At 32.9% G+C, this 13,039-nt stretch overlaps 1 protein-coding gene and 1 long non-coding RNA gene across 2 annotated transcripts; both read left to right on the plus strand.

Moving 5' to 3' along the window:
* The first annotated feature begins 1,055 nt into the window (after positions 1-1,055).
* Positions 1,056-8,078, plus strand: LOC146946208 (acetate--CoA ligase CCL3-like). Its single transcript, XM_085744362.1, has 3 exons — positions 1,056-1,439; positions 5,962-6,549; positions 7,011-8,078. Exons 1-3 carry the CDS (start codon positions 1,224-1,226, stop codon positions 7,905-7,907), a joined length of 1,701 nt encoding a protein of 566 aa, XP_085600488.1. The 5' UTR covers positions 1,056-1,223; the 3' UTR covers positions 7,908-8,078.
* A 1,438-nt stretch (positions 8,079-9,516) lies between these two features.
* LOC146946209 (uncharacterized) lies at positions 9,517-12,762 on the plus strand. Its single transcript, XR_015026665.1, has 2 exons — positions 9,517-12,359; positions 12,441-12,762. It is a non-coding gene; the product is annotated as an uncharacterized LOC146946209 (long non-coding RNA).
* The last annotated feature ends 277 nt before the right edge of the window (positions 12,763-13,039 follow it).

A 13,039-nucleotide genomic window follows, 5' to 3' on the forward strand; every position in this document is an offset into this window, starting at 1 on the left:
TAATACCCAAACTCAAGAAATTCAGTTAACCAGTAATGTCAACATTTTTTAATTTATTTTTATTTTCTTAGGGAAGAAGAAGAATACCAAAGGTTTTGGTCATAAACCAAGTTCAATTTCTAAAACTTTATATAGTGCACCCTCTATATTGAAAATCAAAACATGGTAGAGTTGCAAATTATGATGTTGCATTTTTTTGTTATTTTGATGCTAATGTAATTTTATGTACTTTAGTCCGTTGCAAGTATTTTATGATGGAATTTATTATTTGATATTATCTTTTATTATTTTATGATGCTAAAGGAATAGTGAAAATAGGTTACACAATATTAAAATATAAAATTAAAAATTTGAACAATTTTTATGAAAAAAATGAGGACTCGTCATTTAATCATTTAATATTAAAAAAAAAACATAAAAATAGTTTGGGTAACTCACTATCCAACCAAACCCAACCCAACCAAAAAATTAGTGGGTTTGCTTAAACTATCTCAAATGGTGTAACAAATTGTTATTTTATCTCACCAAATTCAGAGTATCCTATATGGTCCAGATTTTGGATTTGGCCAACTCCAACCGAAATCGACATAAGATTAGCTTTGTCTTAAACTTCCCACCGTTCATTTCATTTTGCACACTATCGACCAAACTTATCAATATATCAGGAAAAAAATCAATCAAACTTATCATTTTCTCGTCATTTATTCCTAATGTTTGCAATTTACTTATGCTTTCATTAACTTATTGTACTTAACACTCTTTGGATGAGTTAAGATACACGCAGTTGATTCACTAAATTCAATAATTGCTATAATCACTTCAAGCAAAGGAATCATAGTTGAAAAATAGTAGTAACATTATTATAAAAAAAAAAAAAAAATTAGTTTTAGGCAATTATAGGGACGGGCATGAGAGGCAGTCAGGATATGGTGGTGATTTCCCGACAAGACAGTCAGATTATGCATGTATGTGTACACCAGAAAAAAAAAAAGATTATGCATGTATGTATAATTTTTCATAATATTATTTTAATTTGGACGCGGTGTAAATAATGTTACAATTGTTTATACCTAAAATTTGAAGTGTCACGTAAGAAAGATGGGTGCGTTGCTTCCACAAATATTTTAATTGTTTATTTATACCTTCAAAATTTCTCAGAAGAAAGACAAAGTTGTTTTGTTTTCTACCACAAACAAAAGATAGCACAAAGTGTTGGGGTAGCCATGGTGATGAAAAAGGACATAGATGATCTGCCAAAGAATGCAGCCAACTACACAGCCTTAACACCGTTATGGTTTTTAGAAAGAGCAGCTAAGGTTCATCCTAACAGAAAATCACTCATTCATGGATCTTGTCACTACACTTGGCATCAAACTTACCAACGTTGCTGTCGATTTGCTTCAGCTCTTTCCAACTACTCCATTGGTCTTGGAAACACTGTAATGCTCTTTTTCCCTCCCTCTATTTCTTCTCTTTCCATAATGGGTCATGCCAACGGATGCCTCGGGCACTGGTTAAGCATACAAAAAAGGAATTTATTACCATAAAAGGAAACTTTGTTGACTTATTTATGGATTAATTACACAATTTTCAATACAATAATTACTATATAATTTTCCTTTTTAGTATCCTTAATCAGTGTCTCGGAGGCATCCTTCCATAATATTTACTTTTCAACATTTACTCTTTATATCAAGTACTACTATTTTTTTGTCGGCAAAATTTATTAATAACTTAATAAGACGAAAAGAGACAAGTAGATAGAAACTACAAAACAAAAATGTCGTATATAGATAAAATACTCGAGAAAAATCAAATCATAGCAACATCATTTTGTAAATTGGTGTTACCTACTCTTATCTGACTCAATAAAAGAATAAGTGTTCGAGAAAGAGTCTTAGAGTGAATGTTGGTAGCACTAGTCTAATAAAAGGTGTGGTGCTATTAACACTTACTCTAACACTGTTTTTTAATACTCGCTATATTATTGATCGAAATATATGTGAGTTTTATGGATTCACGTTTGGACCAATATAATATTTTGCCATACTGGATCTTTTGTTGGTACTCAATTAGTCTGGATCTAGTTGTCATCGTTACTAAAGCTAACTTTTATTTCATCAATATCAATTTAGTTTGTAGATGGAGTGATGAATATTACATGAAAACTCTCACATATAATAGAGAGATTCCAAATAACCTCAGAAAATGGATAACATAACAATCTTGTCAATGTTCATTGAATTGGCCCATATAGACTGATCTCTAAAATCTTAATTTGTTTTTTTCAATATCATTATTTCACGTTCTTTATTAAATAAAATATATCATTTTTAAAAAAACAAAAGATTATCGATTTTTTAATTCCAATGATGAAGGTGGCCAATGGATGATGATAATTTTTTTTTTAAGGCATAGACAGCTTTCTTTTCAACTAATTAGCTATATTTTAATTGCAATGATGAAGGGTGCCAATGGGTATTGATGGTATGTTTTTCTGCATGGGAAACGTTGTGTACACCCCTTATCATGTATATATCTTGAAATAAAATTGTAAAAGAGAGTGATGTTGTCTATGTGAGCATAATTCAATTGGCAGCGATATTGCATGTAATAAGCAGGGCACCTCACTTATTTACTTTATGGAGTGAATATTTAGCCACTGGAATACTTGACCAAAATATATTGAGTGGTGAGATGTAATATTTTGGTGATATAATAGAAAGATATACGGTTCCCTAAAAGAAATAGAAAAATATACAAATAAAACAAAAAATGAAGTGTTAAATAAGCGTATGAAATTTAGAGGTATTTATTTATTATTGTTGTTTTTGTAAGGACAACTTTCTTAACAAATTTTCAACTTTAAAATAAATCATCTATCATCTAACACAAAATGTAGCGAATTGTTGCTCAAATACCAATTGAAAGAGATAGATACTCATATTTAATGTCTCATACACCACAGACAGAATTACTTTCGGTAGAAATAATTTATGAAACCCAAAAAAGATGAACATCTAAAATGACAAAAATATAATTTTGAATTTCTTTTTAAGTGAAATTTAGTTTTGGATTATTCTGTAATCTAATTTATGTGTGTATTATATCAAAACGTATTCATGCTTCACTTTAATGAATTTTTTTTGTTAAGTAGTCTAGTGGCTAGAAATTCATATTTTTAAGGTGAATAGGTGGGGTGTCCGGAGTTCGAACATCAGCCTCTGCATATATAATGCAATGTCCCTACAAACTAAACTAAGTTCACTAGGACTATTAATAATTTATTATGGCTATTTGATAAAAAAAAATGTTGAATATATGATAAGCTAATTTATAACATATAGCTAATAAACTAATTTATAACTGCTAACGAATAAGATAGCTATTTAAATTTGCAATTTTTTATAAAATTAGCAGTTATAAATATGAAATGATATAAAAGTTATATATATGGGTAATGTCAATGCACACCTACCTTATTATAGAAAGTGTGTGTTAGCATCCTACATTTTTTTGTTTTTGACAAAAAATATATTTTTCTCTCTCTTCAATTGTGATTAAATGCATGGCTTTAAAGTAATTTTCTTATCGACGTCTATAAACTTCTCTCTCTTTGTCCGTGTATTGCATTGGTTTTCAAGTTAATACCTATTTTTCTTTGTAAATTTATGGTTGTCTCATAAATTGTCATACAAATGGTTGTTCAAATAACACATCTCTATTAATAATTTGAAGAGATGTTTGTAGATTACGACTTAAAGGCAATCTGAAGAAGGGGGATGGAGCACAAGGAAGAAGGTTATAGGAGTTGTTACCTCTGTGAGAAAGAGAGAGAAACTAATGTCTTTTTGTTTTATTGGGGAGAGAGAGAGTTGTAGATAAGAAACATGCATTTAATCACAATTGAAGAAATAGAAAAGAGTTTTTTTTTTTTTTTTTGTCCAAAGCAAAAAGTGTAAGATGGTAACACACACTTCTAAAATTAAGGCGGGTGCATATTAGTATTACCATTTTAGAAAGGATTTTCATAGAAACCAATTTTTGAAATTTTGTAAATTTAAACCCAAACAGACCTAATCTAATTTCATTTTTAAGTTGGAAGCATTATTAATAAGAGATATGATATTTGTACAATTATTTTATGATACTTTTATCTTTCTTACTTACATTTTCTTTTTACGGTATCTCTCTATTGCTTTGTTTTTTGTGTCAATACCCATTTTTCTTTGTAAATTTATAGTTGTCACACAAATGTTTGTTCAAATAACACACCTCTATCAATAATTTGAAGAGATGTTAACTTAAAGGCAATTCGAAGAAGGGGCCGGGGATGGCAACACAAGGAAGAAGGTTTGCCTGTGTGTGTGTAATAGAGAGAGAGAGAGAGAGAGAGAGAGAGAGAGAGAGAGAGAGAGAGAGAGAGAGAGAGAGAGAGAGAGAGAGAGAGAGAGAGAGAGAGAGAGATGTCTTTTTGTTTAAACGGAGAAATAATATATAGTTGTAGATAAGAAAATTACTGACATGCATTTAATCACAATTGAGTAAAGAGAAAAGGTTATTTTTTTGCCAAAACAAAAAGGTCTGAGATAGTAACACACACCTTCTAAAATTAAGGTGGACTAGTATTAACATTACCATATATATATATTTCTTCAAAAAAAAAAAACATTATATATATATATATAGGGGATGTATCAAGTGAGAGGACATTTTATAATGAGAGGGTGAGAGGATGAAATAATGACCCTTAGATTAAATTAGATGGTTGTGATTAAATGTTACTTCTATGACTCGGATGATACTCTCTTTTCCCTATCCCTAGTTGGCTTCCTTCTCCCTGTATTCATCGTGACCCAGGCCTCTTTTCAATAGGTTTCTGAAACGTTGGCTTCCTTCTCCCTGTATCCATGGCTTCTCTCTTGCGCTCAGATTCTTTCTTTATTGTCACTCTCATCTTGATCTTCGTTTGGAAAAAGATGCATAGATTAGATTTTAGCAACATGGACTGGTAATATAGAGGAAAGAAGCACAGAGAAGAAAGGATCCCTTTTGGAAGCCATGACTCCGCCGTAACAGCGACGTGTCCTCTGACAACCGTTTTTTTGCCGTCGCCAAAGCATTCACCAAACGTTTCCCTTTCGCCGGTAACCACGGAATAATCAGGGATTGCACCTTAAAATACTTACCGGAAGCTTTACATTTATGGCTTGTTAAAGGAATATTCACGTTAATGGTGGAATGTTCTCAAACAAGATTATCCAATTTTCTTAAAAATTAAAATTAATGGTAAATTGCTGAATTTTAGTGTTGATTAATTATTTTTTCACGTGTTAATTAAGGGTATTATTTTTTGTTGTGATTGAAAGGCCTGAGAATAAAGTTAAGAAAATCACATGAGATGAGAGCAACAGGAGAGAGAAGACGAAGTGGAGAAGAGGAAAGATAGGTTTCAGTATGTGACCCTTTTGAAAGAACAATTAAATCTGAGGCGTTGATTTTAATCTAACGATCAAAATTTATTCCTCTCACCCTCTCATTATAAAATGTCCTCTCATTTGATACATCCCCTATATATATATATATATATATGTGTGTGTGTGTGTGTGTGTGTGTGTATGTGTGTGTGTGTGTGTGTGTATATATATATAATGAATATTTACTTTTTTTCAATTGAAATTATAAGGGTAAAATTGAAATAAATAATGATAAGTTATAGGCTACATTACTTGAATTAACTTATAAAAAAATATTATAAGGGACAAAAAAAAAAGTTATAAGCTCGTAAAAAGTGACGGTTACTACTAAACATATTTTTTAAGTCAAATAAACTTGCAAGACATAAACTATAAGTTCTAACGTCAAAATTATAGAGACACAAGCTATAAGCTATTTTTTTTGGGTCAGCTGCTAAATGGTAGTAATGTGTAACATAATTTAATTTTACTTTACTGCCAACAGGTAGCTGTTATTGCACCTAATGTTCCAGCTCTTTATGAAGCTCATTTTGGCGTTCCAATGGCAGGGTCTGTGTTGAACACAGTGAATATTAGGCTAAATGCTTCCACAATTGCTTTTCTTATTGATCATTGTACTGCATCAGTTATAATTGTAGATCAAGAGTTCTTTTTATTGGCAGAAGAAGCTTTGAAAATATGTTATAAGAAAACAAACACATTCAAGCCTCCAATTCTAATTGTGATCGGTGATGAAAACTGCGAGCCTAAGGCACATAGATATGCGTTGAGCAAAGGAGCTATCGATTACGAAGACTTTCTTCAAAGTGGCGACCCTGAGTACGATTGGCAACCTCCTGAGGATGAATGGCAGAGCATTGCTTTGGGTTACACATCTGGGACGACTTCTAGTCCGAAAGGTGTGGTGTTACATCACCGTGGAGCATATATCATGTCTCTTAGTGCAGCACTTATGTGGGGAATGAACGAAGGAGCTGTTTTTCTTTGGACTCTACCCATGTTTCATTGCAATGGTTGGTGCTACATTTGGACACTTGCAGCTCTCTTTGGCACAAGCATATGCCTCCGCCAGGTAAAACTAATTTCTCATACCTTATTACTATCTCAATTCTAAAATAATTGTAGCGTTGAAAGATATTAATTTTAGAGTATAACAGGAAGAAAAAAAAATCACATTGAAAAAACAAAACAATAGTTATTTTAAAATAATTTTAATATGTTAAAAGGACATTTATTTTGTAACGGAGGGAGCACAGTTTCAGATGGAAGCTGTAGAAACTCAGGAGGATAAGATAAATATTTGTATATGATTGGAGACAAAGAAGCACAAAAAATAATTACACTTTCAGCATAATTACAATATAATTACCATAAATGGAGAATCATATATATCTTAACAGAAGCAATGGATAAGAGAAAAATGTAAAAAGTAAAATAAAAATCGTATTGGTAATATAAATAAGTTAGTAATTAACACACAAATAACTAACTGATTACATCTCTAATAACTAAAGGATTTATGTGCTTATGCAGGTATCAGCTAGGGTAGTATATGAAGCCATTGACAAGTATAAAGTGACTCATTTTTGTGCAGCACCAGTGGTGCTTAACTCTATAATGAATGCCCCAGCTGAGGAAACCATACTTCCTCTACCTCACATTGTACATGTGAATACAGGTGGTGCTCCTCCTCCTCCTTCTCTTCTTTCCGGCATGTCTCGACTCGGATTTCGCATCACACACCAATACGGTCTTTCAGAAACCTTCGGTCCGTCTGTCTATTGTGCCTGGAAACCTGAGTGGGACTCACTTCCACCGGAATCCAAAGCTCGGCTCCATGCAAGACAAGGTGTTCGATACATCGGCTTGGAACACCTTGAAGTTGTGAACACAAAAACAATGCAACCCGTTCCACCTGATGGTAAGACCATTGGTGAGATCGTGATGCGTGGTAATGTCGTGATGAAAGGGTACTTAAAGAATCCTAAAGCTAATGAAGAAAGTTTTGCAAATGGATGGTTTCATTCTGGTGATCTTGCTGTAAAGCATGAAGATGGATATCTAGAAATTAAAGACAGATCAAAAGATATCATTATTTCAGGTGGTGAAAATATAAGTAGTGTAGAGATAGAGAGTACTTTGTACTCACATCGTGCAATATTGGAAGCATCAGTGGTTGCAAGGCCAGATGAGAAATGGGGTGAGTCTCCATGTGCATTTGTGACATTAAAGCCAGGAGTGGATAATAGTAATGAAAAGTGTTTAGTTGAGGATATATTGAGTTTTTGTAGGGCTAAGATGTCTTCTTATATGGTCCCAAAATCAGTTGTGTTTGGACCATTACCTAAGACAGCTACAGGGAAGATACAGAAGAATTTGTTAAGGGCTAAGGCAAAGGAGATGGGGCCTGTCAAGATGAGCAAGTTGTAATCAATAGTCATATTGAGGGCTCACTGTCACAAATTTAAATTAGAGTGAAGATCCAATTTAATCTGTTATGGAGAATTTAAATTTGATACAAATTCCTTTTGTTAGAGTTGTAACACCTCAATTTTTGTACCTTCATAACAATTTACTTCACTTAACCTCAATTTTTGTTCATTCTTTCATGCCTTGAGAATTCTTATCTTTCTTACTATTTTTATGTTTAGAATTTTTCATTTGAGCTTTGGAATGGCTTGAAAAGAAGTTATTTACAACATGACGAAAATTGTACACAGACAAATTTTATCGGGATAAAAAAAAGTATCAAATTTTTTATGAAGACAAAAATAAAGTTGATAATTTTGTCGGATCGGAAATAAATTGTACTCTCTTCCCTAAAAAAAATATCTAAGTACTCTCCACCTCAAAGAAAATTAAAAAAAGAAAATTATGTACTCTCTTCATTCCAAATTTTAAGTCGTTTCCACTATTTCACATAAATTGTTTTGACTATTTCATATAAATTACTACCTCCGTCCCTAATTATATGACCCTAATTGAAAGTACTAATAAATTTATTTGTAATCACCATTATTTTTACAATTTTATCCTTTAAAAGAGAAGGTTAGTGTATGTTTTCAATATAATATTTAATGTTGATTGAAGAAAAAGATATATAAAATAAATAGAGATATGTTGGTAAAGAATTAATTAATGTACTTGGAAATACCAAATGAATCTTATAAAAATAGACAAAAAATTTCTCAAATGGGTCTTATATTTAGGGACGGAGGTAGTAAGAAACGTAATCGATTTTGTATAAGAAATAGAAAGTATGTTATTATAAGCCTTTGTCTCTCTTTTATAAAATTATCCTTCATTAATGATATGAAAAAGATAAAATTAGAGAAATGAAAAAGGATAAAGAAATAAAAATTAAGGATATAACATAAGATTAATACTTCATTAAAATTGTAAAAATGACTTATAATCATATCATACTTATATCTAATCTTTGTTACCATTGCTAATGACTTTGCAAACCCTCAGTGACGGAGCCTGACAAAAAATTATGGGGTGGCCGCAATTCTTTACAAAAATAAAAAATCCCCTTTTGTTTTGATTAGGGTTATGTAAAAATTGAAATTGAAAACCAAATCAAAAATCAAATTCATTAACAAACAAAACGAAATTGAAGCACTATCATTACTAACAGATGAAGAATCAAATTCAGAGATACACTTACATTTTTAGGGTTTGTAGAGAGATTGAGACCAATGAAACTTTGATTCTGGAGATTGACGCAGAGAGTAGATGTCGGTGGCGGTGGGTGTCGGTGGTGGGATTACCGGTGGCGGTTGGTGAGGGTGGTGGTGGGTGATGTACTGATGTTGTGTTATGATGCAAGGGAGAAGAGAAAGCACGTTTCTTTTCTTTCCCAGTTTCACGTTCTGGAGGAAAAATTGGAATGAAAGTAGTATAGTTGGCTAGTGTCATATGGTAGTAATATTAAAATTACCTCAGGGGTATTATGGTATTTTTACAGAATAAATGGGTAGGCCATGGCCTACCCCAGTCCTGGTGTAGCTCCGCCATTGCAAACCCTAGACCTAAATGGTTTTGGCTCCAAAACAAGGGAGGCCGTTGGATCTAAGTCATTAGGAATGGTTATCACATCAGCCCTTTGATCAAATCTGATTATTGCTCATCCCTCAATTGCATTGTAAATGACAATAAATTAATGTCTTTTATTTCCAATACTGAGTCTAACCCTCCTTTCTCTCCCCCTCTCTCTACGATTCTTCATCTCCCATCTCTTTTCCCCTTTCACCTTTGTCTTTCTCCTCTCATCACCCCTTCACCAATGCTCTTGGTTACGGCACCACCCTCACCGTCGTCCACACTGCCGGCACCTTTTACGCCGGAGGCTTCACTGGTTCTCACCTCTGCCAAAAACTCATGTCTGAAACCTCTTGTAACAACATAATCAAACACCTCTTAGAACCTGAATCAATTCCTTTGATGGTCACATTCACCTTCACCGTCTCAATATCAAGAACGATTCGCGATTCAATGTCTCCCAAGATAGCGATTCAATTCCTTTTTGTTTTTTTTTTGTTTGTCGAGCCATCTATGGTGGATGTTCAAGTTATGTTTTGTGTATTTCCCATTCTGATGTACTTTGAATCTATTAAATATGATAACAAGTTCATCTGTTTTCGCTTACAACATATATTATTTCATGTGTTTGTTTCGTCCGACCGATACAACAGTAAAAAATATCAAGGTGAAAGTATTTAGACTTCTATTTGGAATTGTGCCTTTCGAACACTAGAGGCTGATTCGTTTCAATCATATTATAATTTTGTTGTAGTCCGTATTGGTCCTAAATCCGTCAGTTGCGGTGGATTGTGATCAGTTCAGATCGCAAATAAACGTCTTCTTTGGACGTATTGTTGGACACTTTTTTTAACGCATCCTTTCTCACTTCAAAATGATTGAAACTTACGTGGTGAATTTACTCTGATATTTCTTCTTTGTACCTGCTGATTTATTTAACTGCCGCAATTTAAACTATGATTGAAAATGATGCACTTAACCTACAATAATCGATCGCAACATGGGAATATTGTGAATTTCAAATCCTATTCAGGAATCGTTTATCACATCATGACCTGCGTTAATATTTAACACCGCATCTTTCAGTAAGTTGTAGCGTACACTGTCGCCATCTTTAAAGTAGTTTCATGGTGTTTTTATCTTCTGTTGTCGGAATGTTTAAGAACTTGGTGGATTGGTGTAGAAATCATATTTTTTTTTCATGGCTCAGTAATGTTTTTGTTTCTATGATCAAAACATGTGCCACATTAATTGTTTGCATTAATAACGACATTTTTCAAAAAAAATGTGAATGTATAATTCATCATAGAGAAATAAATGAGTGCGGTACTCGGTGTGAAATATTGTTACCGTTATTGTTTCTCCATTGACGCAACAAAAACCTTGAGGCATTGTGCTCATGGCCTCTTTATGATCTGTTTTGATTGGGTCTGCATGGTGAATGGTGAACAGGGTTTATTTGGTTTGCTGATATAACATTGGTGGATAAATCTGTTGGCCTATGCCTCACTGTAGCATATGTTGTTGTTTATTTTTTAAATTGCGGAATTCCAATAAAAGTCTACAAGAGCAAAGCTATTCATGAGTTTTTTCTTCAACATTGTTTTTCAGTGCAAAAGCGGTGATGAAGCCAAACAAGAGACGCAAAGTTCTTCCACAGAGATACTTACATTAGTTTAGATTTTTTTTTCCCCGTATCCCTTACACGTTTTTTGTTTGCTGGACAGTGCCTTCTTCTGTCAGTTGTTCCCAGGTATCCGGGACAAACTCTCTGCAAAAGCTCAACCCCATTGGACCTGGCAAGCACGTTCTGAGACCCGAATTGCGGCAAGGAAGTGGTTACCAGAACCAAACAGCTGTCGACAATTATCAAGTGAATACACACATAACCCCATATCGTACTAATTGATGGGCAGTATGGTGGAGCTATTAGGTTATTTTCTTTGTGAGTGCTATTGGTTGCAATCCTATTTCAACTTTTTTACTATACTTTTTTTCTTGGCATGTTTTTTTTTGTATTTTTTCATTATGGTTTTTAGTTGGCAAACTTGGAGAGGATGATAGCATGTGTTTATGAGTTTTGTGTTTGTTACAAGTATAATACTCATTTCTGGAGTTTGTTAATCAAATATTTTCAGTAGTTTGTCGAATTGGTTGATCACATTCTAATGGTATCTCAAAGACATTTAAGTTAATATATTTGGTCTCATATTAGCATTTTTTCCTCATTTATTAGACTTCTTCTATATTTAACCACTTCCATAATTTCATTCTCTGAAATTGCCACTTATTTTTCTACTCTCTGTTAACACTCTCTATTTGCTCACTTCTACATGCCTCCCTCATCCCTCATTGTTTTTGTATAAGATTTTAAACCAATTAATATGGACATGGTGAATAGTGGATACACTTTCAAAAAATGAGAAGTGAGATGTAATAGAAACTAAATTATGGAATGTTTGTTTTAGGTACTTTATTTCTTAAGGTGTATTTATTCTAAACATCCCTCAACCTTTGATGACACAGCTGAGGCACTCAATTTCAAAGTGAGACACATCAACATTGGGTTGAATGCCTTCGTGTCAAGTTTAGAGACTTAAAAACAAAGGATGAATTTGTTATTTGATCTATGATGGCTCATATTGGGTGCTCCTCCACTACTCAGGAGTATTATCTACCAATTAATGTTCAAAGCAAAACTGAAAGAAAGTTTAATTCACAGATTTTAGTTTGTTAATAGTTCATCCAAGTTCAAGGTTTAGGGAAATTGAGTTATTGTGGGGGTTCACATTTTCATTTTTGTTTTAATAGACTGCAGGTTGGGTTTGTGCTTACAAGGTTAGTAACATGTTTTCCAAACTGATGTGTTTTCTTGGATAGCTATGTTACTAATGTATTTCTATTTTTTATGCCATGAAGCTTAGAATTGAGGCACTCAACCCTCTGAAAGCCAGCTCTTTACTATATTCTTGAAGAATTTGACAAGAGATCTAACAAGACTTTATGTAGCATTTTTCACCCAGTATGTTTATGATCAAGGGATGATATCTGATCTTATGGTATTTTTACAAGTCAAATTGAGACATATATATTGGAGTTTGCACCATTACTTATTGCAAGGTTTAGAACAACTATGATATGATATTAGTGTGCCAAAGTGAATCAGGAAGAGGCTAATATGCCAATGTAACATTTGTAATGTTACCTAATATATAATAATACATTTATTTTTCTCAACAAATTGACAAGTAAACATGTTCAATTGGCATCAACATCCTCCTTTGTTTAGGCCGAAATCCTTTTAAGAGTTACATGTCAGCTCTCTTGCTTATTAATCATTATGGTTCACACTTCTCCTACGCATAAATCCAACAAAAGATGTCCAAATACATCGTCAATTGACGGCATTGGCATGGATTAAAGTTATCTTTGTTTATCATTATATTTATATAGGCATATAGCATAGTAGTTTTTCTAGGTGTTCTAATTTTTTTTATTGCTCAATTCATGGAAACTGT

This window comes from Medicago sativa, chromosome 2, assembly GCF_051527215.1.
Source record: "Medicago sativa cultivar Bolivia chromosome 2, Bolivia_mono, whole genome shotgun sequence".
NCBI lineage: Eukaryota > Viridiplantae > Streptophyta > Magnoliopsida > Fabales > Fabaceae > Medicago > Medicago sativa.

Bases quoted from the DNA above. Each gene is read 5' to 3' on its own strand.
- LOC146946208 (XM_085744362.1), top strand. From the start codon at position 1,224: ATGGTGATGAAAAAGGACATAGATGATCTGCCAAAGAATGCAGCCAAC. The intron at 1,440-5,961 runs GTAATGCTCTTT...TACTGCCAACAG, and splicing joins CCATTGGTCTTGGAAACACT to GTAGCTGTTATTGCACCTAA. The intron at 6,550-7,010 runs GTAAAACTAATT...GTGCTTATGCAG, and splicing joins CAAGCATATGCCTCCGCCAG to GTATCAGCTAGGGTAGTATA.